At 43.2% G+C, this 19,389-nt stretch overlaps 1 protein-coding gene across 1 annotated transcript in view; it reads left to right on the top strand.

Moving 5' to 3' along the window:
- VAT1L (vesicle amine transport 1 like) overlaps positions 1–19,389 on the top strand; it is an 88,191-nt gene that overhangs the window by 17,385 nt on the left and 51,417 nt on the right. Inside the window, exon 4 of the mRNA XM_034788504.1 lies at positions 14,715–14,857. Within this exon, the coding sequence (XP_034644395.1) occupies positions 14,715–14,857 (143 nt within the window). The remainder of the gene's footprint in view (positions 1–14,714; positions 14,858–19,389) is intronic.

Raw genomic sequence — 19,389 nt, 5'->3', positions numbered from 1 at the left:
ATTAATATGCAAATTTGCATAGAATCCCAAAGTGTGGTCCCTCGGAAACAATAAATCCATTGTCTCCTCCTACACCCATCAGTTACCCAATGCAGATGTATAAATCCTTCCTGCTACATTCCATCAATTCTCCATTTCCTCCTTGCCTTCTCCATCCCCCCCTTCATCAGTTTTCTCTCTTTCTCCTTTACTCCATTAACTGTCCCTTGTTCCCCACACAGAAGCTTCTTCTCCCTTGTATGTGGTCTACATGCTGGGTTCCTCCTGTGAGTGTCTGCTGCTGTTGGACAGGGAAGCAGCCGCCTGCCTTTCTCCTGACAGTTGCTCAGTGCTCTCTGGGTCTATCACTAGAGGAGCTAAGGGCAGGGGAAATGCTGACTCGCTGTTATGAGGGGAGGGAAGGAGTCTATCACCAGCTCGGCCCACTCTGGTTAAATTACCCAAATACACAGGCCAGGAGGCCAGAGGTTAAGCAGGACTTTGCAGATCTGCACTGCAGTGGGAGCTCCAGGAGATACTGCACCTCCAAGGCACACAATGATATCTGCAGCTAGCTGGCCTGCAGGGAAGGGCTTTGGTTACTATATCTACACAGCACCTGTGTAGTGCATCTCCCCCTGTAGCCAGCCAGTTCTGTTGGTGGCAGGGCATGGAGGATTATAGTCGGAAAATAATTGATATGCCTGACTCCCAGTCTCATATCCAGACCATGTTGTCTCTCCAGACCTTACAGGTAAAAACTTCACTGTGGAGGCTGCGGGGGTGAGGGGGAAGGTTCCAGCTAATTAACTGAAGCCGAGTCTTACAGTGAATGTGCTGACAGACCCAGATTCTAGTGGGCCCAATTCTAATACTCCATGTATTTAAACCACTGAAAATTTAACAGTATCCATTGAGCAAATGATTCCCAGGAAGTTCCTCATTTAATAATACAGGAAAACCAGCATTCAAATCACTTTGAGAAAAGATATTTTCTGTGCTCTTGTATTAACGGATGCAAAGCCCATTAATGTTGACAGCAAGTGAAAAGATTGTCCAGTTGGTTTCTAAATGTCATAAAAATTCCTGAATAATTTAACAAGACAATAGACCCCCTGTGGTACAAGAACTTTGCAATTGTTCCTTTCTCAGCAATACTAGTTCATTATTCTAGTTACTTCAGGCATTTTATATAAGAACACTTGTTGATTGTTAAGTTCTTGCCTGTTCATTTTTGGATTTCCCTCTGGGACAAATCCTGCAGCCCTTTCATAGGCAGGAGCCAGAGAAAACTCCCACTGATCTCTGTGCATATATTGCCTGTTTGTTTTTTGTTGTTGTTTTTAAAGAAATCCTTGTGATATTTAGTATAGTAGCTGTCCCTCTGCTAATATCTGTTTGGGGATATGCTCACTGTGATTGGGTATACTGTCTCTTTAAAGTCAGAGGTGGGAGTGTTGGGGCCAGGTAATTCCAGGAGTTCTGGGCCAGACAAGCAGATACTGGGAGACAGCAAGTGGTCACAGGGTAAAAATTGGTTTATTGAAAAATTTAAGGTTACTAATCTTTCTAGGGCCTGGAACCAGGAGTTTTGTAGCATAGAACAGGGCAGCACTGTCTCCTCTCTCAGCCAATCAGGACACATTCTGGGAAGGAGGCCAATATATAATCTACCTATTCCTTCATCATGGGCAGGACACTGGTTGGAAGAGAGCTACTTGCCTTCTAGCTTCTCCTAGGCTTGGAAGAAGATGGAGCTTGTTTGACTCTGCCTCTAAAACGTGGGGGACCATTGAAAACCCCACCCAAGTAGGAACTCCTGAGTGGGAGAGACCGGACAAATGCTGTAGAGATTTTTGTTCCAGGTTTTCGTTTGTTGGGAGAATTCAGTTTGCTGCTAGTCTGGGCAGAGTTGGGTGTGAGGAAGGTAATCATAGAATATTAGTGTTGGAAGAGACCTCAGGAGGTCATCTAGTCCAATCCCCTGCTCAAAGCAGGACCAACTGTAATGGGCCAGCTGGAAGAAGCTGGCTCAGGGTTGTTGCCTAAATGAGAAGTGAAAACTCCCTGGGAAAAATACTGTGTGTGTTGGGCCTGTTGCAGTATGCCTCGTCAGTCATGATCAATAACTTTCAAAGCAATGAAGAGACTCCAAGGAGAAGGCTTGTCATGCTCCCTGTTTTAGGCCTCCATTCACCAAAGTACTTAGGTATGTGCCTAGCTTTTAGCACATGAGAAATCCTAGTGAATTCAATGGGACTATTCATGAGTTTAAAGGTGGGCAAATACTTAAAAGCCTTGCTGAATTAAGTGCAAAGTTGCACCCTCAAAATTGTGGACTTCAAAATGAAGGCTCGGCTGAAAATGAAGTGCTATGAGAATAGTGTCATAAGGGATACATTAAGAAAAAAGATTTAAAAAAAATCTCTCTAGCTATGGTTTGTTTAGCTTTATTTTATTAAGGATAGTATTTCTCAAAAGCACTCAGCATTAGCCTAGCTTTGCTTATTGGCCATAATTTAAATGGGAGTGGAACTATCTCAACTTTGATCGCCTTTGAAAAATCCCACATTAAATTAATTTCTGCTTTTAATGCAGGAAGTTGTATGTTCAGACATAAAAAACAGTGTTGATCTGATTTTTCCATCTATGATCTATTTGTCCATCTTGGAAGAAACCATGCCCCTTTTTTTCTAAACTTAAATTTCATCTGTGTGATGAATTTATTACCCTCAGATACTTGTTGACATACTAGGTTCTTGCATTCAGCTGTGATGAGTATGGTATAAGTACCTAGAAACTCAATTTGCCCAGTTAAATAGAAAAATGCTTCCATGTTAACAAATCTTAGTTGACTCAGTTATAGACAGTTGGGAAATCCTTTAAAATTGATACATTATGGTCCCACCGGGCCTTTCAGAACATTTGGTCATTTTTCAGGGTAAACTCGTCCTATCACTGTTTGTTTATTAAATCATTTCCTTGCTGCATTACATAGATTAATATGGTTAGACCTCAAAGTACAGCATTTCATCCTCTACACCCATAAAAAGAGCTGCACAATGTGACCATGGTGAGCTCTTAGGTATTACCATAGGAAGTGCTTTCAGTAAGGCAGAGGATTGTTCCTGCAGACTTGGTTAAAGCAAGAGCTACTCTCATGAAAATCTCTGAGTTACTTACAAATGCTGGTGTAATTCATACATTCCTCTGGTGGATGTGACCGGACTTCAAGCCAAGATTTATAGGGCCTGAGACAAAACGTAAGAGAGCCCCACCTATTCCAGTTTACAGCCCATTCTCTCTCCTCTCTCTGTTTTTTTCCCCCCTGCTCTACACACACTCTGTTGATTCTGTTCTCTATGGAGGCTAAGGGAACTTCTCCGCCCTTCCTCAGAGGTCAGGGAAGAGGGAGCAGCAGGCATCTGCTGCTGTGAATGCCAACAGGTGGATGGGATCCTCCTCCTATTGGGCTTGATCCTGCTCCCACTGAAATCAATAACAAAACTTTCATTGACTACAATGGAGCAGGGTCAAGCCTATTGGCAGGAGGGTTGTGTTTTTCCCCATCTCTTCTCCTGGCCTATTGAGAAAATAGACCTGACCCAGCTGCTGGGCATTCATGCCTTGGTCCCAGCCCTTCTCTTTGCTTTCCCCTGGGCACAGGACCCTCCCCTGCCACCCTGAAACTTACTTGCAGAGGATACAGGGGGAAGAGACTCATGGAACAGAGCGAGCCTGGAAGAGGAGGCTGGTAGCAACCTGCATGATGCTACAAGACACAGCTTTTTAAAAATAAACATAAATTTCATCAAGGCCCCCTGCTAAACCCAGGGACTAGGACAGTGTTAGTGGTGAAAGAGTGTAGTTGGCCATTATTTAGCATCAGTAAACATACAAAACTAGTGGAACTGGCACGCAAAGAGGCTGTGGCAGGGGAGGGGAGAAAGAGAAGGAAGCAGAAGGACAGGGCCCTGCTTTACCCTATAGTCTTATTTTTCTGGGTTTTTATCCTTCCTTTCCATCTTCTATACATGCGTTGCCCATGTTTTGCACACCCGCTGAAAGCCATAAGGGTGTAAATTGCACCACTTCATCACTTAGCCTCCAGATACTGTTAGGAGTTAATATTTAGTAGCTCTCTTGCACTAGTATTTCAGTTTCACATGAGCTAAAATTAAACTTACGCTCATGCAGAGGCATTGATTGCAACCCTATAGCTGTGATTTGACCTTCGCTTTCGGGTTCAACATCAGAGGAAGTGCAAGCAGCATGAGTAGGTTCTGGATGCAACCTCATACATTTGAACTTGAAGGATAAAACTGGTACGACAGCTCTTTTAGGTCATAACGACAGCACTGCTTACTGTTTGTCAGGTACTCTTTATTTTAATTTGCAGACGCTGCAGCACACGTTTTCCAAGCGAACCCATCTACGTGAGCGATGATGGAATTTTTTGGTTTAGCTATTGAAAACTGCTCCTCCATAACCATAGTACAAATCTGCAAGGTTTTATGTGGGGGTGGGGAATCCTATTTTTAAATAAGTGAGAAGAGAGAAACAGAATGAGGAGTATATGGCAAGTGTAAGCCGTGGCATATTCTTAGCAACAGAAATTGTGCAAAATATTCATGAAGAAATGGCAAGCCTCAATTAAAGTGTGAGGAAACGTGTCACCAGCCCAGGAAAGAACTAGTGCCATGCAAAAGACTGTCTGAGGCCCTTGCCTCAGTGCACAGTTTATTCAAACACATGAACTCAAGAAGTTACACAAAGAAAGCAATTCCCCTGACCGTAGCATGCTGTAGTCCCCAGAGGCCACAGAAAAAGCCCCTTTCAGCCATACCTCCCTAGAGGACAAGTCCCTTCCTTAAATCCCCTGCTGAGTCATTTGAAAGGCAGGCAGCCCTTATTATTATTTATCTGTATCTTATCACATAGGGACTTGCATTTTTGTTCTGATCCTCAGCTGGAGTAAAATGGTATAGTTCCCTTGATGTTAATAGAGCAGTGCTGATTTACACGCTTTGTTTCAAAGTGAACACAACTGTCCAATTTTGCAGGGGGAAGCAAATTTGCAAATTTCTGCTTAAAAATAGGCCTGCCTTTGGGTAAAAAGAGGCCATTATCACTCTTGGATCCCTGTTTTGATCAAAAAAGCTTTCTTCGCGTGTAACTAAAATCAGACTTCTATCCCAAATCTGTTCAAGTGTTTGAATTTCTCCTATTCCATTTCACTACTCAGCAATGTTTGCCTTTTCTACTGGCTTCCAATTTCCCCTGGAAATTTTAATTGGAAAATGATACCTTCAGGAAGTGGCTTATTGTGTAGGTTGATGTCTCCTTGCACCTCAGATATCTCATTCTAGATGCTGAGAGGCTATTACACAATCCTTGCCCACAGTCCTCCTATTCAGTATGTTTAACACATTCATCCCCTAACATATCCTGAATATGTCCAACTTTAAATATGAATATACCAGGGGGGGAAATCTAATAATGAATAATAGGTTCTATCCACATTCAGTCCCAAACAGGAATCTAATGCAAGGTTGAATCTGAAGGATTTAAAAAAAGACTTGAGCAGTGTCTCTAGATTTGACAAAAATGAGACTAATGGAAGGATATTTTGTTTTTTTATGCTAATTCTGAGATATTAGCTGTACTGTGCATTAACTTTTTTAGATGGTTTATTGACTCGGGTTTTAAAGCTGGACTCAATTTATATCTTATCAAATAAACAAATTTCATACACAGAAACCTTGCTAAAGGTATTTCGGGTCAGAGTCACAGCTAGGGCAAGTTAGCAAGTCAATGTAGCTATGCCAGTTTATACAAGCTGCAGATCTGGCCCATTTTGATCAAAAGGGAGGTTGTCAAGATAAAAATCTTTTTTTTTATTTTATTTTTTTTATTTTTTTAAACAAAAACTTTTCTGTGGTCCTGGTAACACCTTTGATTGTTAAAATAAACTTACTTAAAAATATAATTTACTTTTCATCATGTATGCTTTTTCTCTAAATTGAATGAAATTCATAAACAATGGAACTAGACTGTCAATTTCAATTTAATGTTTCTTAAATTTCACTTTTTTGGTTCTCCTGTATGATTAGCAAAACACTACAGGTTTCCAACTCTGCAGGTGAGTAGCTGAACTTTAAAAAAGCCAGGCCTTTTAACAGGACCTTAAAACATTCACACACAATATTTCTATTTATATTAGATTTTGTAGCGACCCAACATATTGGTTCTATAAATTGACGTTTATGTAAATAAAATCCATCAAACAGCCATTGAAACTTGCTTGTATGCCAAGTACAATATTATGAGAGATTCCTTATATTTCCATAGAAGCACTTTAATCTGAGTCATTTATTTCTCTGAAGACTCTTACTGTGATGTTCTGCATGATAAGCAGTATAAAAATTACAGGTTTTGGAAATAAGATTAATTCTGTTTCAAAAAAATACTTCATCATAACATTGATTATTTCAATGAAACAGCTGATCACTTTATCCAAAGACTGCTAAGTCCTATTAAAGGTAAAATTAGTTGTCAAATGAGATTTGGATTTTCATGTTTTATTTTCTCAGTTTCAGAAAGCAAGAACCTGTTCTGTGGTTATGCGTGGAGATTTATTTCCAAATATTAACAATTCTATGAGGGGAAAGAGTGGTTGGTGGGTTTGGTCTTTTGTTGCTGGGTTGGTTTTTGTTTTGTTTTGTTTTTTTGTGGGGGGTATTGTAGTCATGCATGTTTAATCACATAAGTGCTAGGTTGGTTTAGCAGAGCAAAAGTCATTACTTCTGGTAAAATCCCTGTGCTTCCCCACAACGTCCAGGATGCAGGCAGAAGGCTAACCAGCAGTGGAGCTGCTGATGTCCTACCTGTTCCTTTCACAATAGAACCACACTGGAAGCCCTCTCAGTTCTGCATTGATTACAAAGATGTTCTCTCCAGTGGAACTATCCTAGCAAGCTGGAGATATGGGCTGTGGTTGGCATATTCTCAACTGGGTGACTCCTCTGGCCAAATTGTGCTCCTTGTAGAGAATGTGCAGCAGTTAGTCACCAGGGTTAGTTGCCAAGTAGCTCCACTGCTGCTCCCGTGCAGGAGAGGGGAAGATTCTGTTCTCTCCAGTCTCTGCAGAAGTCCTCCATGCACATCCCATTTACTCAAGTTCTGCAAGGGGCCCAGGACTGGACCCTCAGGTATTTGTAATTAAAATGTGTAACCTCATAAACATGAACTCTTAATCTGAACTATGCTGGAAGGTAACTAAATCAGTTAAGGGATTAGAAAGGAGATTTAAGAGAGATTTGCATAGCCACAGCACTGTTTTGGCATGCAACCAAATTCTACATATCTTTAGTTAAGTATTTGAGTCCACAGGTACTTGACTTCATTGGAAAAAGCATGTAGGGTCTCGTATTGGGATCTGGCCCTATATCTTGGTATGTGAGGGTCGCAGATGTATGTGTGAATTACATCTCCAGAAGAGAAAAGGGATATTAAGTTAAGGTCAATTGTCCTGAGAATGGAGGAGTAGGGGGATAAGGGAAAGTCTGAGTCCTTCTTAGAATTGCCTCCAGACTCTTCAGGGTTCTTGTTTCAGCCCACTATAAAGGTAAGGGTTATCTTTCTCTTTGGACTTGGAACACCCTCAAGAGTCAGAGGGATGTTGTAGTCTGGGGTTTTGGTCAGGCTTGTATCTACAATGGGTGCACCACCCAATCTTCAGCAGGTTTGGCACGCGTCATTTCTTCTTGTGCATTTTCCTAATGGCGTGGCACTCTCTTGGAAATGTGAAACTTTGGGAATTTTTACATCCTGTATATACCCTGTATAAAGTGACTTTCTACTATAATAGTTTGACCTTTTCAGTATTCAGTGTTTTTGATTCAGGGAACATTTATTCTCCCTTTTCCTCCCAAGTTAGAGGGACTGTATGCAGAAAACTAATTATATTATAGAACAATGAGAAGGTCGGAGTTTTACTTCACTAGCGTCCTTCACAAAATATCCATTTATCATCATGGTTCATACCAGTCCGGTCTGGTTAGGAGGCATCAAAATGGAAATTGGCACCAAATGAAACCAGTCCCATAGCAGAAGTGTGGCCACAAAGAGAAAGATACAAAAGCCAGATCTTGTTTCCATTATAAGCTCATGGTGTAATTTTCTTTCAGGAGAGAGGTTAAAATTGGATTCAAAACAATATAGACAATTGAAGGTAGAAGTGAGTGTGAGACTAGTAAAAGAATTCCCTATGGTTTCTGAGGGATGAGGAATTCCCTCTCAAGCAAAAATGGCAGATGACAGCGAGAAAAGATGCCCTGTGCTTTGAAACACGGCACTGGGATTCAGCAGACTTGGGTTCAGTTCCTGGCTGTACCATAGTTTTCGTGTGTTACGTTCAAGCACGTCATTTAATCACTCTGTTTCGGTTTCATTCTCCATTTCTCCCGTCCTTTGCTTCACTGTCTGCTTAGTTTGTAAGCTCTTTGGGACCGGTACTATCTCTTGCTGTATATTTATACAATACCTAGCACAAGAGGGGCCCAGTCTTGAAGCTTCTAGGGCAGGGGTCGGCAACATTTGGCATGCGGCTCGCCAGGGTAAGCACCTTGGCAGGCTGGGCCAGTTTATTTACCTGCTGATGCGGCAGGTTCGGCCGATTGCGGCCCTCACTGGCTGCAGTTCGCCGTCCTGGGTCAATGGGGGCGGCGGGAAGCCGCAGCCAGCACACCCCGCACTGCTTCTCGCCGCCACCATTGGCCCGGGACGGCAAACCGCGGCGAGTGGGGGCCGTGATCGGCCGAACCTGCCGCGTCAGCAGGTAAATAAACTGGTCCGGCTTGCCAGGCATGCCAAACATTGCCGACCCCTGTTCTAGGGGTTACCATAGTATTAGTAGTAACAATATCCTTTCCTGAAAAACACCACTGAAAGGACTTCCAGTGAAAATTACATTCATCATTATGTGGGAGGATAACATCACAGGGCTATCTACTTATCCTAGTGTAAATAAAAGCACTGATTACTGATATTTACTTGTATATCACCAGGAGTTCTGGTTGGAATGAACAATAAGTGTGTTTATACATGAATGATCTTACTAATCATGCAGGCAGTTTACAAATGCCAACCTTTGGCTAGAAATATAGCAAGGGTTTGCTAAATTCAGCCAGACATAATTATTAGAATCACAGTGCCAGTTCTTGCCTCCAGGTCTCAGTGAGATTACACAGGCGCAATCAGAGGCTGAATGTGGCTTATAAATATGTCTTCTGTGCATCTGTTTTAACAAAATAACTGTAGGGATAACTCTATATTCTGTTCCAAATGTAAGCAATTCAGTGTTTATGCAATATCTCCTTCCCCCGCCTCAAGAAAATACATTTTTTCCATGTTAATTCAGAGCATTTAAAGCCCACTGTGACTAGATATGTAAAACTCAGACCATTTAAGGCACAGATCCTGCAAATAGCTCCCCACAAGCAGACTCCTGCACCAATGTAGAGCTCCATTGACTTCTATGGAATTCTGCCCAAGCCCAGGAGCTTCCATCCACAAGGAGCTGCTTGCAGGATCTGGACCTTAGTTTGCAAGGGGTCCTGTGTATTTTGGGCCTAAGCCTATGAGCCCTTTGGTTTCAATGGGAGCCCTACGTACAGAGGCCTTGTAAGAGTGGGTGGTTAATTTGTTTTGACTCACTCTCCACATCTTGCTTGTGAATAATAATAATAATAATAAAAAGCTTAGTGAATACTACACATAGTTGTACTTGCTTTCTTGTCACAACCATCTGATGGAAGTGAATATCCATCAGACTCTTCCCCCTCTGCTTACAGAGTGCATTCACTCATAACTTGACCCAGCTGATTAGAAACACTTCTCACCTCGCCTGGAGAGAGATTGTAATGAAATCAGGCAAAAGCTGATCTTGATATGAACGTTTTGCAGAGCTCTGCTTCTGGCCTGATTATTCTGCTTTCAGTGCTCCTGGGTGCAGCATGGAATTCCATTTCACAGGGGATTTCAGAATTCAAAAGTTTGGTTTTGCTCCGATTGAAAACAAAACAATTTTTTTTTTCAAAATTCTGTGACACAGAAAAATGGAAATGTCTCATATGTAGATAATGTAGATAACTTCAGAATAAATTCTTCCTGGTGGGAAGAAAGGGAACCACGAGTCTGGATGACTTGGCAGCCATAACTGAGCAGGGAGCCCCAGAGCTTGGGATAGCCAGCACTTTCAGGCTCCCAGCTCCCCTTCAGCCTACCAGGTAGATTATCCTAGAGCAGGAGAACCTGGAAACCTTGGGGTCTGTGACTCTGAAAGCCTGGGCATGTTTTGAAATCTGCCTGGGTTTCGGAGGAACTTACTGAAAAATGAGCTGTCTCCACAGAATGTTTCGATTGTGATGAATCCGCAAACTGAAGAAAAAAATTATTTTTTCCAACCTGCTCTAGTTTTCAGTTAGATCAGGTGTAACTATTGAATTAGTCTCATTTTAAGTGGGAGGAGAATCCGGATTCATTTTGTGTCTCACTTGCTCCTTGTTCCAGGCTCTACCAAAGAGCAACGTGACTTTTCTTTATTAAATTCAGATCATCATATTGTGAAAGTCAGCAGGAAGCAGCGGCTGCAATTGTATTTCATAGCTCAGGAGAGCTTAAGTAACATGACCAGTTCAAAATACTGCAAGACATTTCATACTTTCTGCTAGATCATCCTAAAAGGAATATATTTAAAAAAAAAAGCTTGCAAGATTACAGGGGCTCAACTCCTCTGCTATAAAATGACAAAATTACCTTTAAAAGGCATTTGAGTAAATGGCACAAACTAACCTCAACCGTGAAATATCTTTGAAAGTCCTTCCTCATCCCTCATTTACCAGGCATCCAATCCTCAAGTAAAGGGTTACTGATAAAACAGGTAGAGTAGCATGTTTAAAAATGCAATGTTTGTCTCTCACACACTTGTCTCCTATTGTAAGCATAGCAAGATGCTGTGGTTATTGCTGGTACACTAGGCCAGATAGTGTATTTTGAATGCCTCCCACTCAATTAAAGTTTAAAAATACCATAAAAATATGACTTTATTTTTCTAGCTCAGTGTTTCTCAAACTGGGGTCGCCACTTGTGTAGGGAAAGCCCCTGGCGGGCCGGGCCGGTTTGTTTACCTGCCGCGTCCGCAGGTCCGGCCGATCGCTGTTCCCACTGGCTCCCAATGTATGCTCCCAATGGGAGCTGCTGGAAGCGGTGGCCAGTACATCCCTCGGCCCGCGCCACTTCCAGCCATTCCCGTTAGCCCGGAGCAGCGAACCGCGGCCAGTGTGAGCCGCGATCGGCTGGACCTGCGGACAGGGCAGGTAAACAAACCGGCCCGGCCTGCCAGGGGCTTTCCCTACACAAGCGGTGACCCCAGTTGGAGAAACACTGTTCTAGCTTGTAGTATTCATATGATACCAGGGGTGGAGTTTTGACGGTTGCTGTTTATTGCAGATGCCTAAAATTGCCTTTGCATTTGACTACCGAAAGTTACTGAGAGAACACCTAACTGCTTTGTGTGATCACATTTCTAAAGACACTTGAGCGAATAAACTATGACTTCCTCACTTGAGCTACATAACCTTGATATAGCAGCACCAAACTGCCCTAGTTGTTTATCAAGATTGAACATTTGAAACCTACCATAATTTTTTTTTTTTTAAGGTAAGCATAACATGCTGCAGAACTTTCCCTGTAGAAGAAGAAATGTGGTACATGATTAGCCCAAGCCACTCCAAAGATTTTCAGAATCTTTAAAGAAGATATACAGATTTTAATGCCATGCTCCCAGACCATACTTAATAAAATTAATGCTCTCCAGAACCCACATGCTATGCCCCTCCTGGGGAAAAGATGTCAAAAACAAGTAGCAAAAAGTGTGCTAATCAACTTCCTTTTCAGTGCAGTATTTATTTATTTTTGTGTTGCATGTGCTAAAATTATGTTCCAAAGGATCAAGGGCAAAGACGATTGTCAACATTACTTATAGTGTTTCTATGGAAGGACTAGTGAAGATAATCATATAGAGGGTGAAAGTTGGCTTATTAGAGACAAAAACTTAGGGAAACAATTATGTAAAATCTCCAAGCTCAAGCATATGGCTGGAAGCATATATTTTTCATTGTACCTTAGGGTCTCATAACACAGTTTGTCAAATTAGGTTGATCCCATTGTTGTCAGTTCTACTTTAAATTGGAAATGGTGAAACTGAAAGGGAGATAGTTACTCTTCTATAGGTTGACTGCAGCTTTAGTAAGATGAATATCTACATGTAAATGGTGAACATAAGAATGGCAATACTGGGTCTGATCAATGGTCAATCTAGTCCTGTCTTCCGACAGTGGCCAATGCCAGATGCTTCAAAGGGAACAAACAGAATAGGGCAATCATCAAGTGATCCATCCCTTGTCATTCAATCCCAGCATCTGGCGGTCAGTGGCGTACGGACACTTAGAGCATGGAGTTACATCCCTGACCATCTTGGCTCTTCAGCATGTGTGCAGTGTGCCCAGTAATTTGATAGCACCATCATCAGCCAAGTGAAGAGCCGGTAGCCCCCCATCAATGTAAGTCAGCAGCCACTCGTCAAGGATATGCAACATAGTTTGAAGTTGACTGCACACCATTTGAAGAGAGTGGCTGCACAATTGCCCTGTCCTGTTCGAAACTGGTTCAGGATGATCACAGATCAAAACCTAGTGGGCAGATGGCTGGGTCGGTGACAAGACCGTGATTAATGACTGTCGTGCCTGACCATTCATTATGCCAAGGAGATTCCAACATCATGTCCTGTGGTGGCATAAGTGACCGTAAAGAGCATCTAGAAGACAGGTGAACTGAGGGGTGATTGAAGAGGTCTGAGTACAGAGGCAAGTCTTGGCTAATAGCCATTGATGGACCTATCCTCCATGAACTTATCTCGTTCTTTTTTTAATTAGTTACAGTTTTGGTCTTCACAACATCCCCTGGCAATGAGTTCCATAGGTCGACTGCATTGTGTTAAGTACTTCCTTTTGTTTGTTTTAAACCTGCTGCCTATTAATTTCATTGGGTGACCCCTAGTTCTTGTGGTATATGCAGGGCTAATTAACACTTACTTTCTCTACCATTCATGGATTTTGTAGACCTCTGTCCTATCCCCACTTAGTCCTCTCCTTTCCAAGCTGAAAAGTCAGTCTTTTTAATCTCTCTTTATTTGGAAGCTATTCCATACCCTTAACCATTTTTGTTGCCCTTCTCTATACCTTTTCCATTTCTAATGTATCTTTTTTGAGATGAGCTGACTAGAACTGCATCCAGTATTCAAGGTGTGTGTATACCAGAGGTCGGCAACGTTCGGCACGCGGCTCGCCAGGGTAAGCACCCTGGCGGGCCGGGCCAGTTTATTTACCTGCTGTCGTGGCAGGTTCGGCTGATCACGGCCCCCACTGGCCATGGTTCGCTGTCCCGGGCCACTGTGGGTGGCGGGAAGCCGCGGACAGCACATCCCTCGCCCGCGCTGCTTCCCACCGCTCGCATTGGCCCGGGACGGCGAACCGCGGCAAGTGGGGGCCACGATCGGCCGAACCTGCCGCGTCAGCAGGTAAATAAACTGGCCCGGCCCGCTAGGGTGCTTACCCTGGTGAGCCGCGTGCCAAACATTGCCAACCCCTGCTCTACTGCATCCTCTCCAACCTTCCTTTCTTTATTAAGTGATACTGTTAACTTAAAACCATGTTCATTTCTTCACACATGAGTTAAGTAATTTCAGGTACTACACCAACACTTACAATTTCATATCCTATTCTAATAATAACCATTGTTCTTTGTTTTTTGCTATGTAAAAACCCACCCAAATGGAGGAAAATGACTGTACCAGGAAAACAGTGATATCCTGCTCCTTCATAAGGGCCCAGATCCATAAGGTATTTAGGTGCCTAACTCACACTGGTTTTAATTAAATCAGTGGAAGGTAGGAACCTAAATACCTTGTGAGAACCTGGGCCTTAGAATCCTAAGTCTCATTGACTCTCAGTGAGACTTTAGCTCTTACTCAGTGCACCCAACGTAATTTTAAGTAAAATGAGTTCTCCACTGCTCACATGCTTCTAGTGACACAAGTTACAAACGTGTTTGAAAGCTTTCAAAGCCTAAAGCTGCACATCATACAGGTGAGCATAAGATCCACCAATCATTGTGGATTTCCCCAATGTATGCTAAAAAATCTGGCCTACGATGCTGTCAAATGCCCATAGTAAACAAACTGGAAAAAAATAGAAATAGTTTTCTGATAATCCTTCAGTAATAATCATTTAGGTGCTACAGCAGCAGCACTATGTAAATGTCTTTCATGCGAAAGTATCATTTTAAGTGGATGCTGTCCCTTTAATTGGAACATTTTACAATAGCTGAATTTACTTCAAAATACCATTGTGAAGGGGATATATGTGTGGTAGTTTTTCCAGTATAATTTATCACTTGTTAAACTAATTTTATCCCCAAAGAATATTTTTCTGGATATGCGTGGGTTTACATCTGTTTTACTGTGTGACTGTGAAATGTCTGACCAGGATATAAAGAAAGTTTTTCAAAAACTGCATATGGCCAGCCCGGGATTTTATTGTATTATGAGTGAATTGGCAGGCAGAAATCAAGTAATTGACTTTGTCAGTGGAACTGATATAACAATATATTTGCAGGGTCAAGCCGTAGCTCAGCTCTGCTCAACGATCCCTAGTGTTACTGTTTTTGGAACAGCTTCCTCTTTCAAGCATGAAGCAATCAAAGATTCAGTAACTCACCTGTTTGACAGAAATGCAGACTATGTCCAAGAAGTAAAGAGGTAAGGGTTTTATTTTGATTATCAAGTAGTAGCTAGCACAGGGGTGGGCAAAGTTTTTGGCCTGAGGGCCACATCGAGTTTCTGAAATTATATGGAGGGCCGGTTAGGAGAGGCTGTCTCCCCATACAGCCAGGTGTGACCTGGCCCCTCCCTCTCTCCAACCCCCCTGCCTCTCACCCCCTGATGGGGGGCCCCCCCCAGGACAGCTGCCCCATCCAAACTCCCCTGTTCCCTGATGGACCCCTGCTCCATCAACCCCCCAACCCCCGCTCCCTGTCCCCTGACCACCCCTGGAACCCCCACCCCTGACTGCCCCCTGCCGCCCCATCCAGCCCCATCTCTCCTTCCTGACTGCCCTCCCGGGACCCCTGGCCCCATTCAACCCCCCTGTTCCCCACCCTCTGAACTCCCCGACCCCTATCTACACCCCCGCCGCTATCTACACCAACACCCCCCGAACTCCCCTGCCCTCTGTCCAACTCTCCCTGTTTCCTGCCCCCTTACTGCGCTGCCTGGAGCACCAGTGGCTGGAGGCGCTACAGCCACGCCACCCAGAGCACCAGGACAGGCAGCCACACCGCCCAGCTGGAGCCAGTCACACGACCGCACAGCACAGAGCACCGGGTCAGGTCACGACTCTGCAGCTGCGCTGCCCCAGGAGCTCGCAGCCCTGCTACCCAGAGCATTGTGCTGGCGGCGCAGTGAACTGAGGCTGCGCGGGAGGGGAAACAGCAAGGGAGGGGCCGGGGGCTCAGGGGCTGGGCAGGAGGGTCCTGCAGGTTGGATGTGGCCCACAGGCCGTAGTTTGCCCAACTCAGAGCTAGCAAATTACTATGAAAAGTGAGTTAAGCATATATATGAGAACCGATTAAACAGGTTGGTTTTGGAACAATCACAGATCTAATCTAGATATTCTCTGTCTTTCCAATGAAAAGATAATTATAGCAAATCAGTATCTCCCTCTTCCTTTACGATCCGACATCCAGCTTTATTGATCATGTTCACTTAGATACCTGCCACAAGCCAAAGGAATTAAATGAAAGAGAACAAAAAAATTGATTGGGGGAATCTAATCTCATATTATTTTCCTATAGGCTGATAGTCTTTCATTATTGCTGTTCACTTAAGTTGTTTTTCGTTGATTTGATGCAATTGATTCAAAATGTTTGGGAATTCTCTTGTGTGATTCTGTCTGTCTAGGTTCTTATACTGTGCAAACCGCTAGTATCTTGAGTTCTATGGTGTCTGGTTGAATTGTGAATACTTAGATTTTGTTTGCTTTAATGTTAGAGTCATCTGGTAGCCTCTTGAAGTTATCACCTAGGCTTCAGTTTCTTCACAAATGCTTGCAGTTTTTTGGGGTTAGTCTGATTAATCTTGGCTGCTAAAGGATATATTTGACAGGGAAAGTAAAGAAAATTTTCTCTAATTCTAGAAACAAATATTTGATGTCGTTGCTGTTTTCTAATTCTACTTTAGAAATAAAGATGATTTGTTGTTATGTATGTCTTGAGTGCACTGATTCACTACCTCAATCAGCTGGAGGGAGCAAAAAAAATTTCTACGTCCATTGCATGTGCACGTACCCCTGTAGTATGTTGTGTGGGTTCTCCATAAGGGATGCTGCATCAAAATATATGCAAAGTTTGTAGCTTATACCACCTTGGGTTGGGATCAGAGTGGATCTCATAAGCTAAGCAGGCTCAGCATGTAGATGGGATTTCCCCCAAAAAGAACATAGGCCACAGGAAGTGGTGTTGGGTATTCGGTAGGTGGCATGCTTCCTTCTCAGTCATTGCTGCACCAGCTTGGTGTTGGGGGGGGGGGGGGAACCATGAGAACTTTTGGAGGAGTCTTCTTCATTCATGGCTGTTGAAGATCCTGTGGCACTCCTCTGTAAGATCAGGGTGTTTAGTCCCCATATCCTGACCTAATTCTAGTGTGGGAAGCACAGTGTAATTACTCACAAGTATTCTCTGCATTGTCAGCTGGATATAATATTCATCACTCTTTCATCCTACATGGGTTGAGTAGTCTGACTGTCTACTGTTAAACTCACCTGTGGCAGCTGCACTTGGTACGCTGGGGTATGCATGTGAACGCTCTGTATCACCCCCTTAACACCTTTTCAACTCCCATTAAGTTCAGTGGCTGTCCCTGACTTCAGGGGGAATTGAATCAGGACCATAACAAAGGCCTTTTTACATCAGAAGAAAATTTAATTCGACATGAAGTTTCAATAGATAAGGAGAAGAGTTGTCTGGCAAAGGATATCCGCCCACCACCACCTCTTCAGCCCTGGACTGTTCACAGGACCTCACTTCACCCCCACTGGAAGCTGCTGGGGGTGAATTTTCACTGCAAGTGGGGAGCTGCTGTAGCATGATGGTCTGGCTCCTCTTCACTTCCCTCTGGAAGCAGCTGCAGCAGACCAGGAGTCACCTACTTCCCACTGTACTAGGGCCATTTGAACAAATGGGGCGGGGGGGGGGGGCGGGAAACGTTCACAGAAATTTGTCCCTCTTCAACATTTGACATTTTGAAGAAAATTTTCATCAGAATTCAAAACCAGCCCCTGCTCCTTATCCAGGGGACACTGACTTCTCCTGTGCTCCACCAGAGGAAGATACAATCTCCTTGGAATGCCCCGCTCCCTCTGGTGGTAGGTGGTCATTGTTCTGTTCCAAGGGATTATTACAGTGGAACCCAGTTATAGTGGAGAGAAATTTTGCTACATGGGGTCCATTAAAATGCCTGGCAGCTATTTGTAGCTTTCCCTGTGGTTTACTACTAGTGGATGTTCCCCTGTGATCAGTCCCCAGGGTGTGTGATTTGAGGCCATTTGGAATAGAAGGTAAAACATACATGTGAAATGTTACATTTCCTCTTTATGTTTGCTGTGACTATATTGGCAGGGTGATGAGTGTGTCACTGAAATGTAGGTGGTAGAGCTGTGGAAAATCAAAATGTCCGTCCCATGGGAAATGCCAATATTTTGAATTTTTGGTTTTGTCTCAAATCAGGAAATGGAAAATGTTGATCGTGCAGGAACTGGATTTTCCATTGGCCAAAACATTTTGATGGAAAATTCCTGACCAGCTCTAGTAGATAGATGGCTTGGTTGCCAGAGAGCAGTGGCTCTACTTCAAAGTCTGTTTTATATCAAAATCCTGAAGTAACAATGACTGGGATGATGTTTACAATAAAGTTACATTTACTGCCCTGATTACATTCCGAAAGGGTACGTTAAGTATCATGTGTTTACAAATGAATGCTCATCAAACTGCGTAACTGTAGAAAAAATTGTGTTCACTGTTGTTGAGCAGTGCCGATCACTGGATATTAGAGAGAGAAGGTGGCTTTTATTGGACCAAGGCCTGTTTGGTGAAAGAGAGAAGTTTTTGAGCACACAGAGCTGAGCAGACCTGAAGAAGAACTCTGTGTATCTCAGTAACTTCTCTTTTTCACCAACAGAGGTTGGTCCAATAAAAGATATTACTTTACCCACCTGGAGAAATTATTGGCCCACAAAAATCAGCAGTGTCTAACTGTTACACTACTAAGGGAAGAAGTCTCATGTTTGTGGCTCTTTGTAATGTGTTTCCAGCAGACATTTGAGAGCTTTATCTCTGTTTTCTGAGGAAAATGAAAAATTCTTTATAGGTCATAAAGCTTTCCCTGTTCTCTGACTTTATCTAATAGCAGTTAGGCAATTGCAAGAGGTATGGTCATCACAAGCTAATAGTTGCTTTGGGGGATTAGAAACTGTTGACTGCACCTTATGCCTTTGATAGTCCCCAGGGTATAATTATCCTAGAATAATGTGCCAGTGGTTTGTGTAATTGTTTAATTAAAGAGAACAGGTAAATAATTGACAACTACTAGAGTTATTTACTTGGTTATAAAGTAGAATAGCAGGTTTTAGTCAAACTGGAGGCGGGCGCTCACAGGTTTAGTTAGTGCAGAGAAATGTGAAATTAGATCTTGTTACTGGCAACATTAGAGTAACTAATATTTCTCTCTCTTTTTTAAAAAATAGCTCCAAACGTTGTTGGGTTATATTTTTGCACCTGAAAAAAGATATTGGTTTTTTGGCTGGTATCGGGGCCGGCTCCAGCATTTCTGCCTCCCCAAGCAAAAAAAAAAAAAACCCGCTATCGGCAGCGGCAGTTCAGCAGAAGGTCCTTCGCTCCTAGAGGGAGTGAGGGACCTACCGCCCCCGAATTGCCGCACATGCCGCCCCTCTCCCTTGGCTGCCCCAAGCACCTGCTCGTTAAGCTGGTGCCTAGAGCCGGCCCTGCTGGTAAATACTGAGCTATAGTTCAGAAATGCTTGCAAACAAGGTTATCTATTGGAACCATATGACATTTCAACTCCTCTGCTGCACAAATTGTAGCCATATTCTGCCCTTGGATTCATGTGGATGGCTCCTGTTGACTTCTCTCTAAGCTTGGTTTGACTCAGTGCAGGGACCTAGTAGAACAGAGATCCAAAACGGAATTATGTCCATGATCTGACACTTAAAACCATAC

The sequence above is a fragment of the Trachemys scripta genome, chromosome 13 (genome assembly GCF_013100865.1).
Source record: "Trachemys scripta elegans isolate TJP31775 chromosome 13, CAS_Tse_1.0, whole genome shotgun sequence".
Lineage (NCBI taxonomy): Eukaryota > Metazoa > Chordata > Testudines > Emydidae > Trachemys > Trachemys scripta.
Note: the sequence above shows the minus strand (reverse complement) of the source record. Positions and strands in the feature narration are given on the sequence as shown.